Genomic DNA, 26,530 nt, shown 5'->3' with positions numbered 1-26,530 from the left:
CAGGTAATTGACTTTCGATGTTCTGCAACTTGTCTGTGCTTCATAAAAAATATAAAAGGGTTCATAGATACAAAGGCAGTAATGCATGATGGCATTTCATTTAAACAACATGTCTCGTAAAATACTCATCAATTCAATATTTTGAGATGAAGTGAAAGCAGAGCCACGGCAGGGATCACATTGGCCACAACTTTCAGAGCCATAAAACTTTGAACATATCTTATTTTGATAATGAATTAGGGGACATTAGTCATCTCAATTATTTCCATCGTGGAAGGTAAGTAAACACAAAAGGAAAGGGAGGAAAAACACTATTTGGAGATATAAATATAATTTATGCTGCAGAATGTGCAAATTTCAATTCTAATTTCCATCCATACAAATTATGGAATTCAATCTAATGTGATGGGTTGACCACAAGGTGGTGCTGTTCTGTTGGATATTAAAACATGCACTACTCCAACCACTGTGTGAGGAGGTGTTTGGCTTATCAGGAGAAAAACATCAAATAAACACAAAGCAAATTAAGTGCTTTGATACGAGGAGCAAATTTAGATTAATAACTTTTCAAAAACTAAATGACTGCATCAAAAGTATGCTTTAAAAACACGAGGAACAAAAGACAAGCGCTCGAAAGACAAGAATATTTTTTATTTATATGCCAAGATTTCATGCAGCCTCTCAGTGTAACAGTTGGTCCCAGTTCTCCAAACGTGTGTTGGGTCAACGCGAGGTGTTTGCATTGTAAATGACCACAACTGAGAAAATGGCTGCCATTCCTGAATGCACTGTGTGGGAGTGTGTGCGTACACATTGTCTGACATGGTGGTGCTCACTTTGACACTTTGTAGTCAGAAACAAACCTGAAGGGGAGTCTGTCAGTTCCAGCTTTCAAATGTTTGGGAATGACGACAGGTAAAAGTAAGTGCAACAACCGCTTAGAAAGTATACGCAGTCACACCAATATGCTTTTACATTAACAGATATTAAGTGTCTTAATTAAACACAAAACAAACACAGGTTTTTTGTTTTTTTTTACAAAATCTACCTTTATGAAGAAATGTTACAGTACATTAAAACATAACACAGTCAGTAAACACCAAGTAAGAAGGCAGTGTAATGTCAGTTTTTTTTTCAAGTGTACCAGATTGTCTCCATTCAGTGTTGTCAAAACCTCGACCACACTGAACTATCCCACCAGAGAAAAATAGCTTGATAGACGGTATCGATATGACAAATGAATTCTGCTTTGTGCTTTGATTCAGAAACACTTAAGTCCCGTCCCTGAGACAAGGACAAATACTGACTATAAATTATAAATGCCTGAGCAATTAAGACCTGATATTAACTTTTTTACACAGTAAAACAAAGAGCACAGTGGAGGAACATTACTTAAACAAGAATGAAGCGAGGTTGAAGGACATATTTCACTTTGGCAGATGTCAATATGACTAGGAAGCTGAACACAACAGCACTGAATATCATGCATTAAAGGGGGCTCCTTGGTGCAAGTCTGCAAGATTCATATCATGCCATTACTTACTGTGTGTGCATAAGTGCATGCATGTGTGTTACACTGTTGGTCCCTTTTCAACATGTTAAATCACATAATTCATATCATAAATTACAATATAACAAAAGCAAGCACAGAAAACATTATTGCGAAGAATACATTTTAGCGTAGTATGAAATGTCACGAGACAAAAGATATTTAAGTTGAGCTTGAAAATCTTGCAGCTCATGATGAGAAGAGTAAATCATTGAAATAAGTGCTAATGACTCAGATGAGAGAAAAGACGTGCCCTCATCTCTCAAAAAAAAAAAAAAAGTTCCTACGAGAAAAAGTCCAGCATTGCCTTGTCCTCACTGGATAATCAGGTCATAGCATTGTGAGTCATGACATCAGTCATTCATGGATGAATTACACTGTTGTAACACCTGAAAAATCAAGGAAGTCTTTGAGCGTCACTCTTTTTGATCGAGAGGTCAGTCGTTTCAGTTCACCGCCTTTTCTCTTTTCTGTCATCACGTCCAATCACCTTGCGTATCCAGGAGCTGAAGGCGGTGACTTTGGTGTAGACGCCAGGGGACTGCTGTGTCCGGCAGGCATGGCCCCAGGACGTGACCCCGTAAACAACCCAACCCCCTCCTGGACGCTCGCACACCAACGGCCCTCCGCTGTCGCCACGGCAACTGTCCACACGCCTCTCGGGCTGAATGCTGCCTGCGCAGAGCATGCGGCTTGTGAAGGCGCCGTGGAAATACTGCTGGCAGTGACGACGGGGAAGTAAGGAGAGAGGCGCCTGCTGCAGGGTCTTGGAGTATGAGCGGCCTGAGAAAGAGGGAAAGAGTTTAGAGGTTTGCTTCTTTATTGGTGTCAAAGGTCAGAAGCTGATCAGTTGACTGCCAGAGTAACGGAGGGCGGCAGGGATGACCTATTTTTGTAGGCCAACCCCAAAGTTAGCATCGCCCAGTTCCCCTCGACAAAAAGCTAAAGGGATTTGTCCATTGAATTTTGGCAAACAAAAGTTTATTAAACATGTTTTTCTCACGAGATAATCTTTACAAATCAACATCCCCAAATGATTTTTAAGCATAAATGCAATACAGTTATAAAAAGCTAACATTAGGCTTTAAATACGATTGCATGACTTCAGCGTCACCACCACTTAGCCTCTTACTACACTATACAAGTTGGGAAGTTTGAGTTAGCGTAGTATGCAAGTAAAATCTGCCTCTAAAGGCGGACTGGTGACTAGATGAGTTTCTGTGTAATATCGCTAAACAACTTCCGTAGTCTCATTTAGCCACTTGTTTGCAACCCCCTTTTTTAAGACACGTTGTAGCTTCAACATTCAGCAGTGGGGTGTTTACTGACTTGTTTTATGTGGTAGAACAAAACATGAAAAATGAAAAAAAAAAAAAAGCGAAATGGTAAATGGACTTGCATTTCTATAGCGCTTTTCCAGTCTACTGACTGCTCAAAGCACTTTGCAACACTTGTCACATTCAACCATTCACACACACATTCATACTCTGATGGCAGAGGCTGCCATGCGAGGTGCCAACTGCTCATCAGGAGCAATTTGGGGATCAGTATCCTGCTCAAGGACACTTAGACATGCAGCTGGGAGCCGGGGAGTCGAATTGAATACTAAACTGAGATAGTAAACATCATACATTCTGAATATTTACATGCTAGTTTAATACAATTATCATTGCGAGCATGTTAGCATGCTGACTTTAGTGCCACAGTGACAGTCCAGCCTGAGAGTGTGTGCATGATTGTCAACAGCTATTCCTTAACCTGTGAACTGTTTTATTTATTTTTTTTACACTGTTTTCAAATAGTTTTGACATTTGTGGATGTGACACGCAGTGTTCCTCATGTGAATGACTTGTGCTAAATGTTTTATTCTAAAGTTTGCTTTGCCAGCGGGCAGCAGACTCTCCTTGACTTGACCTCATTTATCACATTCTTATCAAAGACTCTCTGACTTCTTTCAGGCATTAGAGGCCTCTACCAGCTCTAATTTAGAGATTAATCAATTTCAAGGTTTCTGGCAGAGTCTAAGAGAAGCTATTTTCTTCAAATCCATGACGGTTCCAATTACATATCTTTTCTGTGTCTCTTTTGCTATCTCTTATGCTAACTTGACTGTAGGCCTGGGGATGTTCTAGACAGAGATTTATATTTACCCAGTGGCCAAATGTGTGCAGAGCTTCATAACTATCCCCCCATATCCTACCCTCTTCTACTATAGTGGCAGCTTAGGGTGGTATGTGTTTGTGCAAAATGTGTTTGTGTGTGGGTGTGTGTGTGTGTGTGTGTGTGTGTGTGTGGGTGTGTGTGTGTGTGTGTGTGTGTGTGTGTGTGTGTGTGTGATATCAGTGGCAGACAGCCAAATGCAAACAGCTGTACAAAGCAGACATCTCCCCTTAATGCAAACAGCTTTTCCCGGCATCACACACTCCAAAGAGCCTGAGTGTTGTCATCACACTTAAGTAAACTCAAAAACACTCCTGTACACACACACATACATGTACACACACATGAATTCGACCTTATTTAAGGAAGTAATGACACACACATCTTAGCAGGGAGGACGTGTTTTTGCGTAAGTGTGTGCTGTGACCTTCCGTAGCCCTTTGTGACTAAATTGCTCTGACGACATCAGCGTGTAATTTAAAGATCACAAACAGATGTACACAGTCAAGTGTATGGACAGACAAAGCATGAAGTCAAACAAGTTTAATTACCAGAGGAGGATTCTCTGCTGTGTTCTCCTCTTTACATTTGCACTTGACCTTCAAAATAGCTTACGTATGGAAAGAATTCAAGTGGAAGGAGTGTGGTTACAGCACGTAATTGTTTTGAAGCCGAGTCTAATCGACTACTCCCAGTGTTTCACGATTTTCTTTTTTCTTTTATTAACTTGCTGTTTCACATTACTGCATTGGTTATTGGCTGTTTTCCACCGCATTTTAACTGCGAAACTGTGAAATTTACTGTGAAACATCTTCTACCTTCGGTAAATATTTTGAATGAAATGTCATGTATTTATCAAAAAATAAAAAATAACATATTTCTATAGAGCCAGATACCAAATTTTAGCCGTGATTTTGCAAAACTATTTCATTTGAATGACTATAACTTTAAATCCTGCAACATGCCATTAACTCCACATTCATTTAAAGACAGCATTTTAAGTCACTAGATTTGTATTTTAACAGGTGTGAGTGGCCCGAGGAAGAGTCACGGTCACCACCTCATATGCAGGGGTGCACAAGAATTGAATAAATATGATCTAATGTTTTGCACCTCCAGGGCCACCGTCCCTCACCTGTGTCACCCCAGCCGGTGATATGACAGTTGCTGGCTTGTTTGAGCACCCTCTCTTTCTTCATAGGCAGGCAGGCGGGAAGAACATGGCGGCTGAATGACACACACTCTCCCGGCATCTGGCCCACCACCCCCGGAGACAGACGAACCAAGGCCAGGTCGTAATCGTTGCTGTGGGAGTGGTAGCTCGGGTGGAGGACTATCTGATCTACGGCGTACTCCTCTTCGTATTCCTCGGGGACAAGGGAGTGGTAGTCGCCCACTCTGACTTTATACTGCTTGGTGCTGTTTCCATACCTGCAGAGAGTAATAGAGGGATGGATCGAGAGGCCGTTAAAGAAAGAAGGTGTGTGTGTGTGTGTGTGTGTGTGTGTGTGTGTGTCTGTGTGTGTGAGCAATCCCACCATGAGCAGTAAAATTATGAGCTCTGGCGGGGGTTACATCAGCATTAGGTCATCTGGAGCTGTAAAAAGTACTACGTAATCAGTTTTAAGTATGGATATGAAAACATTTCCTTACTTCTTTTCTTTTCTTCCAACAATCTACTACTTTTACACCCACGTTTAGACCTTTCTTGATTATTTTTAGTTACATTTTGTATCGTGTTTGTGTTCCCCCTTGAGCACTGTCCTAAACCATCTACATGCTCTTTCCTCTCTCTGCTGTACTCTGCTGTTGGTCTTTCCTCGGCTCATTGTCCTCACATGCTCAGTGTGTATCTTGGGGCTCTGAGATTCATTACAAACTGTGGTTGTCTAACTCATCATTGTGTATTATACAGTGAATAAGTGAATCAGTCTGGTTTATGTGCATGCTGCCTCAGTAAAAAGTAAAGTGTTTATTTACAAAGCCAGTCTCGGCAAACTTCCTAGTTGCTTATCTCTCTTCTAAACTTTATATGAAAACATAATCTTCGTTATCTGGATATTTTGCGATTTGTTGCTCCCATAGTCCGAACTAAATTGGAGAGGAATGCTTAAAGGTTTTCTGTACACATCTACAGATTGTTTAATCCGATTATTTCATTACGTTTTCTTTTTAATTTCCTTCTATCTTCTTTAACACAACATTGTCGTAATGTACGTACATTCGATAAGTTCAACTAAGACAGGGTTGCACACTTCTTGCTCTTCTTCTAGGGGCTAAACAAATGGAAACTTGGACGGAGAATGAGTTTAGGCAGGAGTGATAACAATAAATCTGTCATTGTGTCTGTGTGTTTATGCTTTTTTGAAATGGAGAGAAAGAGAAGGAGAAAAAAAAAGCAGGGTAAGTCACAGACAAAGACAGCACCAAAGGAGAGGGAAGGAAGGAGGGAGGGAGGGAAGAGAAGAGAAGAGAAGAGAAGAGAAGAGAAGAGAAGAGAAGAGAAGAGGAGAGAAGAGAAGAGAAGAGAAGAGAAGAGAAGAGAAGAGAAGAGAAGAGGAGAGAAGAGGAGAGAAGAGGAGAGGAGTATAAGAAGGAGGCCTTTGGATTGAGCCAATTCTCTGTGTCCAGTTACAACCGGTCGAGTGTTTCCGGAAAGATCTCCTGACCTGGGAATGCCGCGATGTTCCTGGCAGAGCTAAGACTCTGCTTACCGCTCATCTACGTATAGTACATACCCATTTACACACACAAACGTTTGGAGCTCAGACCGACTCACTTGGTGCAAGACAACAAGGCTTGATCCTGTGTGAAAGGTGGAATCTCAAAACCAGAATGGAGTGTGAATGTGACACCTCAGTTACCTTTCACACATTGTTGTTGTTGCTAAAAGCAGTTAAAATCTGCTGGAGTTCTGTTACTGCTGGCGAGCCCCCAGCTGTACAGCTACAAGGTATAAATAGGTTTAATATGTTGACAGCATGTGACCACTGACCTGAGGTCAATTTCTATGCACCTACTAATCTGTAATGGTAGTGTAAGGGATAAGGTGACATGACTATGTTAGTTACATTTAGTTGTGGCACCTTAACATGTCATCATCAAATCATCTGTGGGTGTTGGTTGTTTGTTGCTGTGTATGTGTGTGTGTGTGTGTGTGTGGGCCTGTGTGAGTACCACCCTGTGTTGGTTACCATATATGAAAGGTGACACTGTGAAGTCGGAAGTCCCTATCTTGGTCTGCATGCTCTGGCTTGTGTGCAGCAAATTGCTTTTGAAAGCTGTCATAGCTGAGGCTAACAGCTCAGCACTCGGTAGTGTCTGACTTTTCCTTGTCTGCTTGCAATATCCATTCTAACAGATATCATACAGGTGAAAGTACTTTAGAGATGGTTCACCTCAAAGTCAAAAAGACACATTTTTCCTCTGACCTGTAGTGCTATCAATCCATCTAGATTGTTTTGGTGCGAGTTGCCAAATTTTGGAGATATCAGCCTTCTCTGGAATATAATGGAACTAGATGGCACTCAGCTTGTGGTGCTCAGAACACAAACACACACAAAAAAAAACACATTTGAAATACCCAACAGCAATGTCTCTTTCTGGAAATCAGGACCCTGTTGCTAAAGATACTTGTTGTGAGCATGTAGGAACTTTTTTCTTTCCATCAAACCACACCTACCAGCATTCATCTACTCATGGATGAGAAGCTAGATAACTAAGCTAACTGACCTTGCTAACATTTCAGTTCAGCCACGGAGGGTGCCATTAATGTTTACATCCTGCGCTGTCACGAGCTCCTCGTCCATGAGTAAATGCACTTAAGATCAGTGTTGATAAAGAAGTTGCATAACTGTCGCTGGAACGCTGCGACAGTGATTGTTGTGTTTGGAATGCTCATCCCTGTCATCAGACCTATTCAGTCATTTAGGTATGAGGGTGTGTTGGCTGTATTGTGTGCCAACCCGCAGCAGGGATATTCAATGAGCTTTAATGATTTATTGTGGCTTATGATACATGAATCATAAGCTACAATAAATAATTGAAGCTCATTGAATATCAAAAAGGCATAGCCCGCGGCAGCAGGTGAAGTCAAAGGAGCCTGATGGGCTGGCCACATTGGCTGCTTGTGTAACGCGTGGCGGCTGCGTTGCTGAGCTGCTGCGGCTCACTGGCGTGTTTGTGTCGGTGAGTAATACACAAGCTGTGGCATGTAACCACAATCAATTAGTGTCATATTCGAGGCTAATTATTATTTATAGTAGTAGTAACAGTAGTAACAATTCCAACTGTGTGGTTTTAAATGACTTACAATTGTTATTTCGACAGTCAATCTTTAAATCTGCAGTTACTCTGGTGGTTAACTTATCTCAGTGTTTGCATTAATCAGTCCTAAAAATCTTGATTGCTACATCCCGAGTGCTCTTAATTTGTTTCCTGTGTGTCGTTTAAAAGAAGTAGATGGAAGAGTCACATCTCAGAGAACAGGTTCCTGTGTTAGGAGTACAACTCTGGCAGTGGAGAGGCCCTGGGAATGGGTCAAGAAATGGTAGTGGAAAGGATTTAGTGAATGACCACTTCCTCTCTTTAATGTGGAAACATCAGGATTTATAGTGGTGGAGCCGCTGGAGCCTTTAAAGAGTTCTGGTTTTCCTACCAACCCAAAGCTTGGAACTAATATCTGGTAAGGCAACCAAAAGATAATATGCTTAAAAGACAGCCTGACAACCTTACATGCACTGTATAAATATTAAATGCAGACTTTAGGGTTAGTGTTTTCACAACCCTCGATTTTCTCAACTTGTCCCTCTCTCTGTTTAATTCATTTTATTCTTTTCGCCTCCTTCTCTGCTGTATGCATTAGGTGACGGATTTAATTTCATCTTGGTGGTGCCATGTGGAGGCCCCCAGACCGGACGAAGTTAAGATGAGGTAGCTCCTCTGGCTGTCTCCCTGCACCACAGCCAAACCACTGCTGATTACCGCTCACATTGTTGTGGTTCTCCTGCCTCTGTCAGACTTGAATATATTGAGGAAATAAATAAGCTGTGCAGCTCGGTTGAGCTCAAGCTACAGGCCGAGGTGAATGTATTCATAACCACAGCCACATTTCCATGAATAAAGAAAAGACTGCAAAACGTGCAGAAAAAAATTCAAATGCACAATGTTAAAGGCAGATATGTTGACATCTGTCAGGAGGGCAGCTTTAAAATAAAGGTTACTAAATATTTGCTTATTTTAATTGTGTATTTATTTTGTTAGTACATGTTTTTAGAGTGTATTTTAGCATGGTATCAGAGTGTTGCCCACGAGCAGAATACAACAAGGCATTCAACCAATCACTGTCCTGTTTTTCACACAGTATCCAGACCACCAACACGGCATATCAGATAGACCAGAGACTGTAGTAACAGCAGGTCCCTACACTTGTGGATTCTGATACAAGAAAATGCAGACTGACCAGCGCTGTGGAGGACACGAGCGAAGACACGTATTATGAGAGGCCCGTAAACAGATAAGTGAAAGAATGTTATTATTTCCTGTCTGGCTGTGTGTCAATTATTCCCTCTCTGTCTGTGGGGTTGGACCACCAAACTTTCCATATAGGCAGTACATTGGACTACTGGACAGAGCTGGATGTGAACATTGGATTTGGGGTCACTATTATAATAGTCAGGCTGTGACATTTGTCACATGTCCCTCGACTGAATTTCCTTGTAATCTCAATGTATTTGCCGTTTAATTTACCCAGACATCATAGTCCGGTTTATCTCCTTTGAATGTATAGTGAATTTATCTATTAATTTTATTCCTTGAGTATTTTAATTCCATTATTCTATGTAATTCATGTTTTCTTTTCAATTTTGTGTCATTACATTTTTTTTTAAATATTTTTACCTCAAATTAACTTTGTGCTTGTGTTGGCCCAGGTTTCATACTGAAACATACGTGTGTGAGTAGTTGTGTTTTTGTGTGTGTGTGTGTGTGTGTGTGTGTCTGTGTCTGCGTGCTGACCTCTTGAAACAGTGTGCCGAGGTGAGGACCCAGCAGGTGTCAATGAGAGTCGCTCCACACACCAACCTCCCGTCTCCTCGAGATCCTCTCAGTCGAATCGCAGCCTGCCACGGCCAGCCACCCCTACGAACACACATACACACGCGCGCACACACACACACACACACACACACATACAAAATCAATTCTGAAAGTGCACAAATAACTAAATGCATACACTGACTACATTTACATGCACACTAGTTTTCCATTATTGTTCAGAATGTAACAATATTCCAAATTTAATTCATGTGATATAAACAGCATATTCTGTTTGGATATTCTGCATGAGGCCAAATGTCTGATGTAGCATTTTCCAAATAAGACATATGGGATATGCAGATATTACTATTTATATTTATTCTGGTTTTAGGCATGTGGTAGGGGGCTGTGTGTGCACTTTGAGAGGCATGTCTGGGGCAGAGATGCAAGCACTTACGGAAAGCCCACATTTCTGATTGGAAAGAGGAAGAATGTTTTTGGATATGCACAAATATTGCAAAATGTACCATTTCAAGGTGGTGGTTGTATGAATAAAAGATTGTGCAAGATTGTGTTCATTAAGCAGAGCATGCACGGCTGGATGTAAATGGGAATATTAGTGGAGTATTCATTTTCAATAGCCATGTAAACAGCTTAGGAATATTATCCTTTTCAGAATGAAAACTGAGTCAGTGATACAGATTTCACTCAAGAACAAACTGAGTCATATTCCAACAACACTAATAAGGAATGACTGCAACTTGATTCATAAAAAACAGAGTCTGAAACAGATAGCAACAGGGTGACACATATATTACTGTATATTCAAATATGATTTATGTGATTAGTTGATGGAAACTAATCATTTATGTACCTGGCTGCCAGAATTAGTTTACATGCAGTAATTTTAAGTGTAAACATGCAGGATATCATCTAAACACACACACACACACACACGCACACGGTCATTACCACAGGACTTGGCTATGTACGCCTGTTTCTCCTTAATGTAAATCATTCGAGATGACACACTCACATTTAACACACATTCTTATTCACTTGCATGCTTCCACTTACCCACCTACTACAGTGTATGTTAATGTTTGGAAGTACACACAGTTGGAGATTTCTTTGCCTATAGCTTCACATCAGCTGTTTTCCATCTAAGAGTTGTTGGCTTGAAAATGTGTTCAATATTCTTTCTTCTATATGTCTCTGGCAGGCGTTCTCTGGGCTTTCATTAATCCCTCCCGTCCCGTCCCGTTCCAGCTTACCTCAGAGAGTTTTCTCCTCCTATGATTCGGCGCTGGCGAGTGTGTTTGAGCCGCAGACCGCAAATTGAGTTGACGGGGTCTGACAGAGACAAAAGAGGAACCATTGGGTGTGTATATATGAGAGTGTGTGGGAGGGTGATGATTGTTTAACCATACATCCAGGCTCAGAGGATGCTCTTGTTAAATATTTGGACTGATCGAAAAAATAATAAAGTTTGAAAGGCATCTTTTACCACCGCATTGTGCCTGGAACGAAGTAAATTAAATGATTGAGAGATCATTTTCATGGTCTGTGTGTATGTGATGTTAAGATCTTAAAACTTTAAGTACTTTTTCAGAGGATGTAATCTATCATACTGAAGAAACAGAGCAGCCTCCTGCACTGGTCTGACTTTCTGTATGCACACGTGAAAAATGGAAGTAATAGCATATGTGCAGGTAACAGATAGCATAGTGTGTGTCTGCCCTGATGTTTGACAGACAGGGCGAAGCAATAACATCACTCTCTCTATTTTACCATCTGGAAATATACACACACACTGAAGTCTTTCCTGCTTCCCTCTCAGAATTACCGCCTGACTTCTCTTTAGTCATTTGTTGCTCATTAGTTTTTCAGTGTATATGACATATTGGAAATGTTTGCTAAACACAGTCTCATGCACTCTCAGTGCCCACACAGATGCTCTGAATAAATCACAGAGCTCAGAGATATTAAGGAAAAAACAAACCTGACTGACCTTTGACCTCTTTGTAGCTGGGCTGCGATTCACCGTAGTCACAGATGACCCCAGCGTCCTCACTATGGCGACAGTTGTGCGTGCCGGGCGCCTGTTTGATGCAGTCTGCTAACGAACGCTCCTCGCCGCTGCACTTCACATTGTCCACGTGGATGGGCCCTGTCCCTTCCCCAAAGTACGCCATCACACGGGCCTTCGCCACCCCACTGGGGAGGGATGAGCAGGACACAGAGACATTTCAGTGCCTTGTCTTCTATTCTTCTATTTCTATATTAAACTGGAAAACCGTTACAACTGTCAAAAAAGTACGCCGACAATAAAGACCAGCAAAAAAACATTCATGTAGCACTTTTTGTGATGGAGAAATAAAATGATGAACCTGAAAATGAGCATAATATGTCTCCTTTAATATCAAAAAGGTGGCAAAGCAAGAAATCCAAGCGCAACAAAAGCTACAACAAAGAAGTACAAAAAAGAAACACATCAGTTTAGGAAAACAAGGAATTTAAGTAAGTCTTGAGAGGGTTTTTAAAAAGATTCAGTTGAATTTTGATGATCTGATAGTAAGAGGTAAAACTATTCCAAACTTTAAAAGCCTTTCTGAGGTCTTTTTTCAATTTTAAGCAGCACTCTGGGAACATCCAGTAGCCACTCGTTTGCAGACCTGAGAGGCATTTACTCATACTACGGACACAAGAATTCAAAAATGGACTCAGGGGTTTAACCTCGAGCCTCACAGGTAATAACTAATTCCAAACTCCACTGGCGGACAGTGGAGGGAGGCCAGCACTGGAGAAATGTGCTCTGCGCACTTTGTTTTCGTTAGCGGACAAGCTGCAGCATTTTGGACCTGAAGATGAGCTACAGCTGCTGTCAGCATTTGAAATGTCTGTTTTGTGTAATAATCTTATGAGATTTTGAATGTGTATATGTATAGGCCAGATTTAATTAAACCTTTTTTGTTATGTTTGGTTGTAACATGTCAATTTGCTTTAAAAAAAACTTTTTTTTCTTCTGTGATTTTTGTGTGTCATGTTTTACAAGTTGTATTTTACTATGTTGTGATTCTGTACAGCTGTTCCCTTGGCCATATCTCTCTTGTAAAAGAGACCTTTATCTCAGTGGGACTTCCTGACAAAATAAAGGTAAAATAAATAAATAAATAAAACAAATATTTTCCAAATTACTCATGTCACCAGCAAACATCTTTCTCTCAGTATGTCTGTATGAGCATGTAGTTGGTGATGACATGTTAGTATGGATGTTATTGTTTGACATTCTCTGGCTGTGACGCAAACCAGGTCAAAACCCTTCAACCTACAATCTGATAACAACAGTATTGTATCACGATCTCACCTCTGACTTTAATTAGCAACCAGCTAACACAGAGGCCAGCGGGTTTTGTATGTGTGCCTGTGTAGGCTGTAACTGTGATTTTAATTAAGATCGATAGATAACTGGCTGAGAGGATCTCATGTTGCATCCCTGGGGTTGGATGGGTGGCAGGTCTCGCATCCCCTCTCATCTAAAGGGGATCTCAGGTCTCTTATTGAGACATGTAGCACTGTTTCCAATAGCTCCCTGAGCAGTATTTAGCATGTATAGGTTGAACCTCCGTGTCACTTGGAAGTGAGCCTAGAGACTGACATCAAGCCTGCCTGGTGTGTTTCTGTGGCAACACACAGTAACACAACGTCAGTCAAAAACGGAACGTGTTCACTGAATGCTCGGGTTAGAAAGGAAAGCCAAGTGTGTTCTCAGACATCATATTTCATGTAACAACCATTTGCCATAACTGATCTTTTTGGACAACAGTTTATCAAATGGCATGCAAGTGGCTCTGTTTTAAACATTGCAAGGGGAAATGTAGAAAAGACACAACCAGGTGACTTTGACAAGTCCTCAATCTAAGCAAAACCCAAGCATGGTGACACATTAACAGTCTGACTTTAACCCTCAAAGATCTAGGACTTTAGGGGCTCCTGACTCTCCTGTATTTACTTTGTTTTTTGTATCCTATTCTAGCAGTCAGCATCAAGTGCCACACATCATTTAATTCAGCAGAACCTTAAGTTTCAGTCTGGCTCATCTTAAATCCCAATTTTATATCTGCCTTGTCTGAGAATGGATGAATTAACCAGAACTATTAAGAAATGCCAGTCCAAATTTGTATGTTCTTTTCTTTTTTTACAGTTCTTTTTTACTGTGAACTCAGAAAAGACCTTTTGTGCTTTTATTTAAAAAGATGTACTTAGATGTTTGAGACTTCCATATAGATTGTTGTCTACGTCTGACCTTTCCTCAGCAAGTTACAGCCACTTATTATGACGAATCAATGCTGCCGAACATGATGGCGTGATCATGTTCACTACAGAGCCCCTGAATACCCAAACAAGACATGTGATACCACTGAAAAGCTAATAAACCCCACTTTACAACGATTAGCGGTTCGAAAGTTATTGAACATTTTAGAACAATAGCTATTTGTAGCTGTCGAGGCTGTGAATGCATGACCTGTGTATCCAGGGTTGAGAAAGGGTTATTTAGGGTTGATTTTTTGTTTTTATTGCATTTCAGACAGATTGTCCCTTCTTCCCTTGTGTATGTTGTCCAGTTTCATGTAGGTCCCCATTCAGGGTGACTCTGGGTTAAACTGTCATAGTTTGTGTGAAAGTGTGTGTGTGTTTCTGTGTATATTTTATCACCCCCAGAACAACCTCTAACCCTTGGGGGCCTGCTGTGTGTGTAATGACCTTTCACCACACCCTGAGCGAGACAGAATGATGATCCTAACGTGGCTTTTACACGCCTCCAACACGCTTCCTCTCTCTCTCTCACGCTTATGCGCTCCAGATGTGGCTTTCATCTGCACACAGATGTGTCACAGAAAATTGGGTGGCTAAGCGATGAGTCCTCCTCACTGAGGAGTGATGTGAGGGAAAATGAAGAGTTTGTTACGGTACAGTTTTCCCTCGCCATCCCATTGCCATTGTTTTGGAAAGTGGGACAGTGTCTCAGAGGGAAGAGATAATGGGACTCAGAGATGAGGTAGTTTGCTTGGGCTCGACATATATGTCACTGTGAATATGTCATTTGCACAACTGGCCTGCCCTTTAATTGGATGTTTATCTTGGCTTTGTGAAAAGGGCACAGCTAAAACCCCTAATAAAAGCAGCTGGCAGCACAACAGAGGCTCACGAGAAGTGCTCCAAAACTTGACTGCACAAAAAGATAAATTCATGAAATATTATCATTTTAAATGATTCAAAGCATACTGCACTTTTTCCATTGTAGGTTAGTTTGAAACTGGAGACGAGTGTGATGAGGTGCAAACTGAAAACACAGAAGGGTTGAGAGACGGAGGGATGAAAGACAGACGCAGAAAGTGGCACTGACTGTAACACAGATGCCGAAACCAGAGAAGTGGTGATTGATTTTGCGAACAGAGCAGCCGGTCTGGATTCACTTAAGTGAGTGTAATGTATAGAGTGATCACATTGCAATGCCACAGCTCACAACTGAGATTTTCCTCAGCATTTTCACTTCTATATCATTATCCTGACCATGACTTTAAAAATATGTTGAAGATGAGAAGGGTACAGGGAAAAGGAAGAGAAAAAGAATACTAAGAATACTTGCTTTTTCAACACACGCACCCACAGATATGCTGTGATTAATTAAATCAAAATATCATCAAAAATCATATGCAATTCACATTTTTTTATAAAGGTAAAATGTATGTAGCATTATAAATGAAGCATTGTGGTGTTACAGAGATGCCCACAGCCTACACATCATATTCTTAGACATGAGGGATGTACTTGTTTGTACATATACCTAAACAAAAATCCCATTATCATCATTTATAAGTTTTTTTTCAGTGAGAAGGACATGAAAATTGCTGAATGTGACGTCTTCAAATTGCTTCTTTGTCGAACCAATAATTAAAAAATCAAAGACATTTCCTTTACTACAATAAATAACAAAAAACTCTAAATGTTTGACATTTTCTCTTGTAAATGGCTTAAAGAAGTAATTGTTTATAAAAATAGTTGGAAATGAATTTTATTTTGATCGACTAATTGATGATTTACTACTTGCAGTGTTTTTATCATGCTACCCAGAAACAGAGGGCTATCAGGCAGGCTACTGCAGCACACATGCACAGACACACATACCTGTATCCCAACTGTCGGCACACCACCTCAGCATCACGATCAGTCCATCCGTCATCACACACCGTCCCCCATTGACCAGACAGATAGAGCTCCACCCGGCCTTCCCTCGAGCTCTCTCCTCCCACAAGCCTTACAGGCACACCTGAAGAACACACAAACAATTTAAGACTGACCAAGCAGACTCCCCTTCCTGGCTTAAGTTACCCAAAACCCCTGAGTCTAGAAAAAGACACAACATACATTCCCTGCCAAACCTGATCTTCCAGGCCCACATGTCTAGTGAACAGGGCATGTGCACTCATGTCCCCTACAAAGGAAGTAGCTTGAACACCTGTCTGTTTTCATGCATGCAACCACTTGTGAGCCCAGAAGGGGAAATTGTTAGACTCCCATCACTATGCGAAGATCATTTATTTTCATCGCCTCTCTGTTTTTCACACGCTCCCTCTCTTGTTTTGTCTCTCTCAAATGGTTTTCACTCACGCTGTTAATCAAATCAGTCTGGTCTTTAGGTTGAAGCAATCCATCATCGTTTGTCTGCACACAGACGCCCTGACATGCGCACACAAACACACACTCGTCTGAATGCCAGTCTCTCTTCCATGTGTGGACAGTTTCAGGATCAGTTTACACTTCTGCCAAGTGGACCTCTGTGGCTCTAGTCCCTGCGGTTTGACCCATACTGTTGGTACTAGTCAGCCCTTGTTGGCAGCTATTTGGTCTATTGAGGAGGTTGAATCAGGGGCGGAGCCCTTCAGTGAGAGAAATCACTCTGATTAGCTGATCAGCTAAGCGAATCAGTAAAGGGAAAGCCCTTGATTCTTGATTGGCAGTGGCTATCTTAGCGTGAGTGGTGTGAAAATGGTAGGCCAACGTTGCTTCATCCTAACACAGTTTGTATATTTGCAGCCCGAAATTTTCCAGTTTCCCTAATAAAGAGGACGGCCACCTGGTGGTATGGAGAGATATTTCCTCTGACCCAGGTTCAGAACATACTTGAGATGAAACAACAGTCGGTCTTCAGCACCACAAGGTCTCTGATGTCGGTTTGGTGTCTCTGGGCCCTAAAACAGCTGCAATTTGCAAGTTGCAGGTTGCTTGGTAATAGCACTTTTGTTCAGTTGGAGCCTAGTGGGTTATCTCTTCATAATAATGAACCAACAGCAAGATACAGCTCGCAGCGAGGCCAACACATTTTTTATGTTACAAGTCAGTCTTTCTGCTGCCGGCTGGCAATACAGAAGTATCTGCTACTGTACCACCCGACTACAGAGCAGCTTCTTTCCTCACTTTAGCCTAAAATTGTTCCCTGTGACTGTATTGGGTTGAATGACGCCCTGCATTGAAAACACAGTGAGTGAGTGGGATATAAGAATTGTAGGAGGGGGAGACTGCGACAGAGGGAGATAATTGTGGGAATGTTTACTTGTTAGTTGGTGTCGGCTATTGAGGAAATGCTCATCTGTGTCCTCTCACTTACAAACACAAACACTGCTTCTTTCCCCCTCTCTCAGCACACAAACAAACACATGATACATTGCTACTCTGGCACAACGTTAATGTGACGGTCTCTCACAACAGACAGTGAAAGACAGAGAGGGAGGGGGCGAGGGAGTTCAAAGCACAGCCTGGCTTATCTGCTTTTTCTCCTTTTCCAAAAACAACATAAACCAATCTGCTCGCGGCATGCTGGGGGGGAAGGAGGGATTTAAGCGCACACATAAACACTCGAACAAACGCACACAAACAAACACACGCAAACGCCATGTAGTAATGACATAATTCTTTAGTGGGTGCTTGGAGGGTTAGATTGTCCCTCAGCCTCTTGCCAAACAGCATAAGCTCCCTAAACCCAACTTATCATCACTTACGACATAAAAACCATGATGTATCCTCTCTGTGACATTCACCAGACTTATCAGACCTCATATCTGTTACATTCAAAAGCAGGTCAGACGGCAGAGACCTGACCAGTTACATACAGTCTGAGGTGAAATCTAAACCCCTGCTGGTTCCGTGCAGCTCCTACCCTTCACATCTTTATTGGTGTCTGGAGGCTATAGACATCAGCTTGATTAATGGTGCTACCATTCAACCATTCCTCCCGCTTTCAGCAAGTAGCAACACAACTGAATCCTTCTGCCTCTTCTTATAAAAAGGTAAGAAGTGCAGTTCTCCAGTAGGATGATTTTGTGTAATGTGAGCCAACCCACTGGTGCCATGTAGTTGATTGCGCAGGAGGAATAGTGGCATGAGGGAGACTTACTTGCAGTCGGCCCGTTTAATCATGATGACTTTACGAGCGGCCCAGTTATTAAGGCAGGACAAGCCGGCTAACAGCTGCGCCTATTAGAGTTAGCAGGACTTACATCATCCTCTATCTGTCTCGAGGAGAATGTCGGCTTTCCTCTTCTGAGTAAGATGAGATCCAATTGGCTGCAGGTCGAGTTTGGCAGAGATGTAAAAAACAGATTTCAGATCGGCTTACACTTCCAGCACCTGATTTTATGAAGTGAAGGGAAATTACATCAAGACTTCCATCATATGGTTTCCTGTTCTTCAATGCCTATGAAGTCAAGTATTTGTTTTAAGCAATTATTGCTGAGAATAACATCGATATGTCTTATTTTCCATCTTGATTCTTATCCTTATTCTTATTATTACAAAGGCATAGGCAGAAAGGTTTAAAGCTCGCCCACACATAGCGTGCTAACTAACAAAGCTCCCTCTCTACCCTCTAACACCTCCCACATGGGCAACACCAGGTGCGTTGTTCCAATTAACTCACCTACAGTTTCAAGCAGCACTACAGTAACTGCTCTTAGTATTTCCAAGTAACCATCTACATACGCACATACATTATAATCATATGATCGTCTAACCACATACATACACAACATTTTTAGAGGTATCATTGAGCCTCTCTCACCCATAGTTTCAATACTATCTGTAACCTTTTAAGTAGGCCTGACAGTAAGATGAGATTCTATCTTACTGGTTGGAAGACTCTCTCCATGGCGCTCAGGGCTGCAGGCGATGTTAACGTCTTCATGGTGTGTGCAGTCATGACGGAGCCACTCCCTCCTGTTGCACAGCATTAGGCTGGGCTCTTTCCCTGTGCAGCTCACATCATCCAAAAGAATAGGACCTGACCCCACCCCGAAGCGTGGGACCGGGGTGATGTCGAGTCCTTCAGAAAGGAGAGTCTCACCTAATCTGCAACGTAGAACACACACAAACACACATTTTCTGTTACTTATTAATAAATAATGAGAGTGCATGCGCCTGTCTGGGGGTATTAATACTTCATATCACCTGTAACCAAGTTGTCGGCACACCACTTGAGTGTTAGAGTCTGTCCAGCCGTCATCGCACACTGTCCCCCACTGACCACGGTAGAAGACTTCTAAGCGTCCCTCGTGGTTGACTGCACCCCCAACTAACCTGACAGTGCCATCTGGAGAGACAGAGGTAGACAGACACAGGTGGGGGAGGGGTTAAAGAAAAAAAAAAGAAACTTCTTATTGCCTTTCACATTTGAAACACTGCCCACTGCAAATGCACTCATTTCTGGCTGCAGTCATGACAAAAAAGCTCTGGGAAATCCAGATTGGACTTAAAAGCAAGTGCCGAGATTCAGTCCTTAAGACTTCTGCCTTCACATGGTGGTCACCTGGCAACACACCAGACTCTTTCTCCTCTCCTTGTGTGTCCACACAGAACCTCTCCCACATTGTTTGCTCAGGTGAGCAGTGGCCAGCCTTCATACATATAACTCCTAAAAGCTCAGCTAAAGGCGGGAGCTAATGTGAAGAAGGTCGTGTTTTCACCTGGCAACCTTCTCTTGCGTGTCTTTGATTGAATGTTTTTTTCGTTAAACCAATCTGCCATGCCTTCTTCGAAAGAAACATTTCACTTGTCACAGCAGAAAAGGCACAAGTGTGACTCAGTGTGCACAGTGCCAAGGTCCAAGCACCAGAAAATGTCAACGGAATGCAGCCATTATCAATCTTATCAGTTACACCAGTGTTTAACAAGTCAAGACTTCCTGGAGGTGTTTACAAACACACTGTATCTGTATATGCAAAACATGTGTGCATTTCACTCGCATTTCTTGTGAATATATTGACTCCTAATGCTGAAGCAGGTGTTGTGTTACCTGTAAGAGGGTTGCAGGACACTCCTGCATCCTCAGAGTGCAGACAGTTGTGTTCCCCCCAGGCACTTTTTGGACACTGCTCCAGAGTGAGCTCATTGCCTGTGCAACGCACCTCGTCCAGCCACACGCGGTTTGAACCTTTGCCAAAATGTGCCTGGCCCCATGCCTTTGCCACACCACTACAAAGAATTAAGAAAGTAAAGAAGAAGAGAGGGTTTGGTTATTTTTTTTAATTAGAAACAGATGTCCTGACTGGCCCTGATTTACAGATTTTCAGGTATAGGATACTGTATTTGTTCAATCTGAAATTGACTGGAATAAACTTCTTGCATTTCAAATCAATCTTGGCACGCACATGCGTGCATACATAAACATTACACCAGCTCCAGCACCACTGTGGCATACACAAAAAGTGCACACAGGAACATTTGCAGAGAGTGTAGTGTTGCTAAATATGCATATCTCTGCGGTGGTAGAATCCGTGCAGGAACAATGAGGCTGATTCATTATCTGACCCCCAGATGTTCTTTACTGCTCGCTCCTCTCTCTGTGTGTCCGAATGGAAAGAATACTTCTCATACTTTTGGAGACAGAGGAAGATAGACTGCTGGACACCCACATCAACTCATCTCAGCTTCCTACTCTGTCTCTCTGTCAGACTTTTTCCTCACTTTCTCATACTCACTATGTGTTTCCTTTGTGCTATTTATGGCTGCGAATGAATATGAACATCAATATCACACAATATGTGTGTAAATGTGTGGGTGTGCGTGCCCCCTCACCTCAGCCCCAGCTGTCGACACACCACCTCTGCATCACTGTCGTCCCATTGGTCGTCACATATTGAACCCCACTGCCCTGCATGGAAGACCTCGATTGTGCCCTCTGACTTTGATCGACCTCCCACCAGCCGTATAGGGAGCGCCATTATTGCTGCAATGCACACAAGCATAAATACACACATTCACACGTAGTCTGCTTTAAGAGTCTATGCAGGCTGATATAAAATGCAGGACTTTTTTTCATTTTAAAGTATATATTGAGGACAATTGTAAAACTTCCCCATTATCAGTGCCTACCTTGCTGCTGGGTGCAGGTGATGGCTGCAACCGTAGAGCACTCTCCTCCATTCCAGGTAGTCTTAGGACACTGCAGCAGGTCTGGCTCCTCTCCCTGGCAATGAACTGCTCTCCAGTGGAGCTTGGCTGAACTCGGACGAAACAGGGGAACTGCACGTGCACGTCCTGAGATCCTGGAAGGGGATCAGTAAGCAAGAAAGTTTTTTATACTCATTTGAAATACTGGTTTTTAACCCACAACTTACACACAGTCTTATCTGATGAGAGGTGACGATTACAACATTTAAAAACATTTCAAGTAGGGATGCACAATATAGATTTTTTTCAGATAGTAATGATGACAGATAATGACCTCCCTCAGATGGCCAACACCAATAAGATAACCAGTAATTTCAGTTTCACACAGTAAAATAAGTGAAAAAGTAAATAAATCCATTGTCCATTACCTGTAGTTTATGCACAACTGAGGGTATGAAAGGCTGAGATGTAGTGAGTTACAATGAACTGAATACATTTTTTAAACAATTGAGGTTATCGCAATTTCTTGATGCATACATTTAAATAAAGAAAACGTGTATTTGCAACCTACTATCATTTACATAATGTGTTGAGAAACTAAATGAAAATGTATTATTGGGTGCACTGAAATTAAGCGCTGGTGCACCTTCATGAATAAAGTTATACACACCAGTGCAGCCAATGTGAAAAGTTAGTCTGAGCCCTGACCAAATTTCCCCATGTTGGGCCTATAAATTACATATTGTGCATCCCTAGTTTCAAGAGCAGCGCAACCTAATTGGACACTGCTTTTATCAGATCATTTCTGCTCTGAGCAAAAAAAGTAAAGCAGCCGTTTCAGCCTGGTAGCAGGAACTGTGAGCCATCTGCATGTTCATGACCTGTAATTCCAGGACCAATGCGGTCAGCGGTTTTACACCCAACAGCTTTCAATAAGCGGCCACGTGAAAGTCATCACCAACGATTCCAGCTGACATATGGCTGACATTTGCCCTCTTTCCTTTCCGCTGTGGACTTTTATTGACTCCTGTGTGAATATGCACACACAGGCATGTGTTCATGTCAGCAATGCATGCCAGCGCTGGTGTTAGTGTCACCATGTGTAGTGAGTGCACAGAACGTCTCTGTTCTCCAGAGGAGTCAGATGCTTTCTCGACCATCTACACCCCCAGCTTATGAACACTGTCGATACGTATGATCTGCCTATGCCCCCCCCCCCCCCCCCCCCCCCGAGACCCGTCAGTGACTCTTCCAGCACGAAAGCCTCTCATAATTTGAGACAATCTGACACAGTTGCATGTGTCTGTGAGTGAGAGGCAGACAAAGAGGGAGCTGGCAACAAGGTAAATAGCTGAGCACTTAAGGTATTTAAATACCTCTGGGAATGGGGGGGTTGGAATGCAAGGGTCACGCAAGAAAAGTACAAAGACTGTGCAGAGAGCGCATGCATGTGTAAGTCTGAAGCGTCGTGAAATTCTCCAACATTCCCACCAAATTTCCATCACACTCCTGTCATCTGTCAAAACCTCTGACGGCAGCTTCACATAGTGAATTTATCAGACAGATGGTGGTTGTGCTTGTTGCACCTGTGTCTGAATGCGTATGTGAGAGGAAGAGGCGAGCAGAGAGTGCATGTCTGAGCACATGTGTGTGTGTGTGTGTGTGTGTGTGTGTGCCTCACCCCTTGCCCAGCTGTCTGCAAACCACTGCAGCGTCTTCGTCCCCCCACTCGTCGCTACAGACGGACCCCCAGCCTCCTGCCAGATAGACCTCCACCCTGCCATCGAGCTTGGAGCGGCCTCCTTGCAGACGCACGGAGCCTGGGATGGAAAGACAGTTGGAGAAAAGTTGGATGTAGAATAATACAGCACATACAAAAAGGGAGTAAAAGACGATGATAAAAGACGTGTCACACCATATCAAAATGTACAAAAGAGGAGGGTGTTAAGAAACAGAAAGAGGCAGCAGGATGAGAGGCAGCTCAATCCAGAGAAGAGGAAGGCTGTATTTGATTTTGTAAAGATGACGGGAAAGCACATGTACAGGCGCACAACTGTCTTGTAAATGAACCAGTGAATCTGTCGACATCAAAAACAGCTGCGTGTACAAGTTCTCATTGCACTTCAGTTCATGACATAATGTTTCATGTGTGTGTTGTCACCTCTTGTCTACCAGTCAACTAGTCTATAAACAGAAAAGAGATCAAATCGCACACACATTATTAGAAAGATGACTATTTGTTTTCTAGTTGTCTTTTTATTGTCAAAGTAAGTGTTTTTTTTTTTCTTTTCTCCCCGAGAACAAAAAGGATCATTATTTGGGGTTTTTCATAATTTTTTCCTGAGTGAAGTTTCTACTAAAAGACATGTTTATACGGTGTGCGTCCATGTTGTTCATTGTTGAAATACCCTGATTTGTATATCCCTTGTTGGACGGGTGAGTGCCTGCCTCTTGATGTCACCAGGACATCAGAATTTAAATCAGATAGAACATCAAGTGTTTATTTTTTCATGAACCCCAAAGAACCCAAATTTGGCCAGTGGTGGAAAGAGTAGCGAAAATCTGCACTCAAGTACGAGTACAGTTACTGAACATTACTGAAATATTACTCCGTTCCCAAAACTACTGGTATTATCAACAGCAGGCGTTTGATCAAAGGGGTTTCTGTTTCTCCAAATCTTCAGTCTAAATCACTCCCACCAGCTGCTCTGTTCTGCTCAGTGGCCTTGGTCACCTCTCCAAACCTGCGCCTGCTGCAGAGGTGTGTGTTTTTTTGTCCGTATGTCAGAGTTTTCATGGACCCGCCTGTGATCGGATCGCCTTATTGGCAACAGAAATACATCTGAATGTTTACCACAATTCAAATTGCACTCAGTACTCAATTATGATTTCAAAAGTAACTGAGTAGATTACATTGTGTAATGCATACCCATAAGAAGTAGTGATAAAAGTACCCTCAAAAATGACTTTAGTAGTAATATGAGTAGCTCTGACGTCCCCTCTTCTAATCGTCCAGTCTTCTTTCATAAATGGATCAATGTAAGTCAATTCCATGTATCAATTACCAGAAGATGAATTGCCTCATGCTGTGCCAACTCACTCTAGACTAAAAATACCACCGGCTGCTTGTCTTGTGCCAGATGGAAATCACACACTCTATTCCTTTCACCACTCTCTCTCTCTCTCTTACTTCTCTACCTTTCAACAGAGGTGTAGGACCCACTTTGTCTTCAGTGTTGAACTTAGCAACACTCGAGGCTCAAGCCTGTGTAGCTGATACAAATCCTAATAATGTGATGTCCCCAACCATTTTTATGCGAGCGGAGAGATTTTATTTAGCCTGCTCGCTTTACTCTGGTGATCCCTTGGTCTGCTCTTACTGCCAAATGCACCTTATAAGCAAATACCTGAGCACTCATTACAGCACAAATGTGCTTAGACTTGCCATCTGCATACACTGTAGCCACACCTGGGATAAAGTAAAGGTGTGTCCTGTCCAATTATGTACCTCAGCGTGGGCTTCTTGAGTTTAAACACAACAGGAGCTGGGAAATAGTTAACACAGTTGCAAACACTGCACCTCATACAAATCAATTCAGCATAATAAGTACAGAGACAGTGTCTAGTACATATTTCCACAGATTTTAGATGATGGGTCCCTATGCTGTGCGTCTATGGGCCTGCGTGTTTACCTTGTTTACAGTCGCAGTAGCCCCAGTCCAGCCTGCCACTGTGGCTCCTGAAAAAGCACCAGGGTCGGATCCTGCCGTCCGGGTTGCGGCAGTGGTTGTGCTCTCCTATCCCTTTGCCCGGGTAGCGCTCCTTGAAGCCGGACACTGCGGTCCAGTTCATGCAGCGGGCGCCGGACTCGGTGACGTCTATCGCTCCCCGGTAGAAGCCGTCTCTCCCGCGGCTCTGGACGCAGTCGGTGAAGGGCAGGATGAATGAAGGGACGCTGCTGGCACGGGAGAAGCCGCGATCCGCAGCCAAGAGCGCGGCTGCGAGAGCAAGAAACGCCGCGTTCATGTTAGGTCTGTGGTTGGAGGCAGCTTGAAGACGGTCGCTTCTGTCTGCGTTCATCAGCTGAGGAGAGGGTTTGCAGTCAGCCTCATCGCCCTGCCGTGGGACGAGAGTGAGGACCGGCCGAGGCAAAACGACGCGGATCAATGAAACTCCTATTTACGTGGGCTGATGGGCAGACAGCCCCCCAACGAAAATCACACAACATGTTTGTAATTTCCTCCCCAAATGGCAATATTATACCGTTTAAAGTCAAAGTCGTAATTATATCGAATCAAAATATATTTATGGTAGCTGTAGAGCAGATTAAAGGGGAACACAAGCAGTATAATGTGATCACCACTGCCTTTATAATCCCACAACATGGTCATCTGTTCAGGGCTCCCAACATGTTGATGGAAAGATGAAAATTTGGGATTTTGTTTCCGGACAGTGATTTCTGATTGTCCTTCAACACTATCTTCATTATTTAATTATTATTATTCCTATGATAACATTATCCTTCGACTTGGATCAGTAATCGGGTATGCAGGTGTTTGGTGCTTATTAAGAGAGGAAGTGTGGGAATCTTCCATGTGGATCAGTGAAACATCACTGGGACGCGTCCAGTTTTGACGCAGTACATTAAAGTACACTCGCTCTCTCCATGTCTCAAACTAAACTAACTGAAATGCTTTATTGGAGATTATGAGCACGAGTGAGTGTGTGTGTGTGCGTGTGTGTGTGTATGTGTGAGAGAGCGCGCGCGCGAGAGAGAGAGAGAGAGAGAGAGAGAGAGAGAGAGAGAGAGAGAGAGAGAGAGAGAGCGCCTCTAGTGCCTAAATGATCTGATTGGAGGAACAGTCATCATTTGTCTCTGACATGTTCATGTCATTATTTATGGGTAAATGTATATGTATAATGGAGAATTTGTGAGTTGGTTCATAAATGATGTTAAACAGTAGTTTATCATCACTGAAACAAATGAACTGTAGCAACATCACAAGAAAAGATAGGCTAAGTGTTGGTGTATCTCCTTTCTGGCTGTTTATTTGTGGTGTCTTAACTCCGCCTGGTGATGAAGATGAAGCCTGCTCTTTGCATGTTTATTCATTTTCATATAAACCTCCCTCATTTTATTTATCCTCATCTTCATCTAGGTTGATTATTGTTTACTCTGTTTCATATATATTTTTGTATATATATCCTCTACGAGATATAATATGTTTTGTATTTTCTAAAATATTCAATTAAAAAGAACCAAAAAACAAAAAAAGCGTCCTGCCTGGTGACGTCATCCGCTAGCGACCACTCAATCACAGAAATGTGGACTCGGCGTAC

At 42.4% G+C, this 26,530-nt stretch overlaps 1 protein-coding gene across 2 annotated transcripts; it reads right to left on the bottom strand.

Annotated features, from left to right (window-relative positions):
- Positions 1 to 632: 632 nt before the first annotated feature.
- prss12 (serine protease 12) lies at positions 633 to 25,466 on the bottom strand. Of its 2 annotated transcripts, none has more exons than XM_084340115.1 (13): positions 24,883 to 25,466; positions 22,872 to 23,010; positions 21,173 to 21,345; positions 20,876 to 21,026; positions 20,094 to 20,272; positions 19,250 to 19,391; positions 18,930 to 19,150; positions 15,935 to 16,076; positions 11,748 to 11,962; positions 11,020 to 11,098; positions 9,725 to 9,847; positions 4,845 to 5,140; positions 633 to 2,332 (listed from the first exon to the last, which is right to left on the bottom strand). In XM_084340115.1, exons 1-13 carry the CDS (start codon positions 25,268 to 25,270, stop codon positions 2,001 to 2,003), a joined length of 2,580 nt encoding a protein of 859 aa, XP_084196241.1. In that variant the 5' UTR covers positions 25,271 to 25,466; the 3' UTR covers positions 633 to 2,000. The 2 variants fall into 2 exon arrangements, with proteins under 2 accessions (XP_084196241.1, XP_084196242.1); XM_084340116.1 differs by having other exon boundaries at positions 11,757 to 11,962; positions 24,883 to 25,462.
- Between the last annotated feature and the right edge of the window lie 1,064 nt (positions 25,467 to 26,530).

This window comes from Pagrus pagrus (assembly GCF_965226575.1).
Source record: "Pagrus pagrus genome assembly, chromosome: 2".
Lineage (NCBI taxonomy): Eukaryota > Metazoa > Chordata > Actinopteri > Spariformes > Sparidae > Pagrus > Pagrus pagrus.
This window is presented reverse-complemented; position numbering and strand designations above follow the sequence as displayed.

Bases quoted from the DNA above. Each gene is read 5' to 3' on its own strand.
- prss12 (XM_084340115.1), bottom strand. From the start codon at position 25,270: ATGAACGCAGACAGAAGCGACCGTCTTCAAGCTGCCTCCAACCACAGA. The intron at 21,027-21,172 runs GTAGGCACTGAT...TGTGCATTGCAG, and splicing joins CACCTGCACCCAGCAGCAAG to CAATAATGGCGCTCCCTATA. The intron at 9,848-11,019 runs GTAAGCTGGAAC...GTGTGTTCGTAG, and splicing joins GGAGGAGAAAACTCTCTGAG to GGGTGGCTGGCCGTGGCAGG.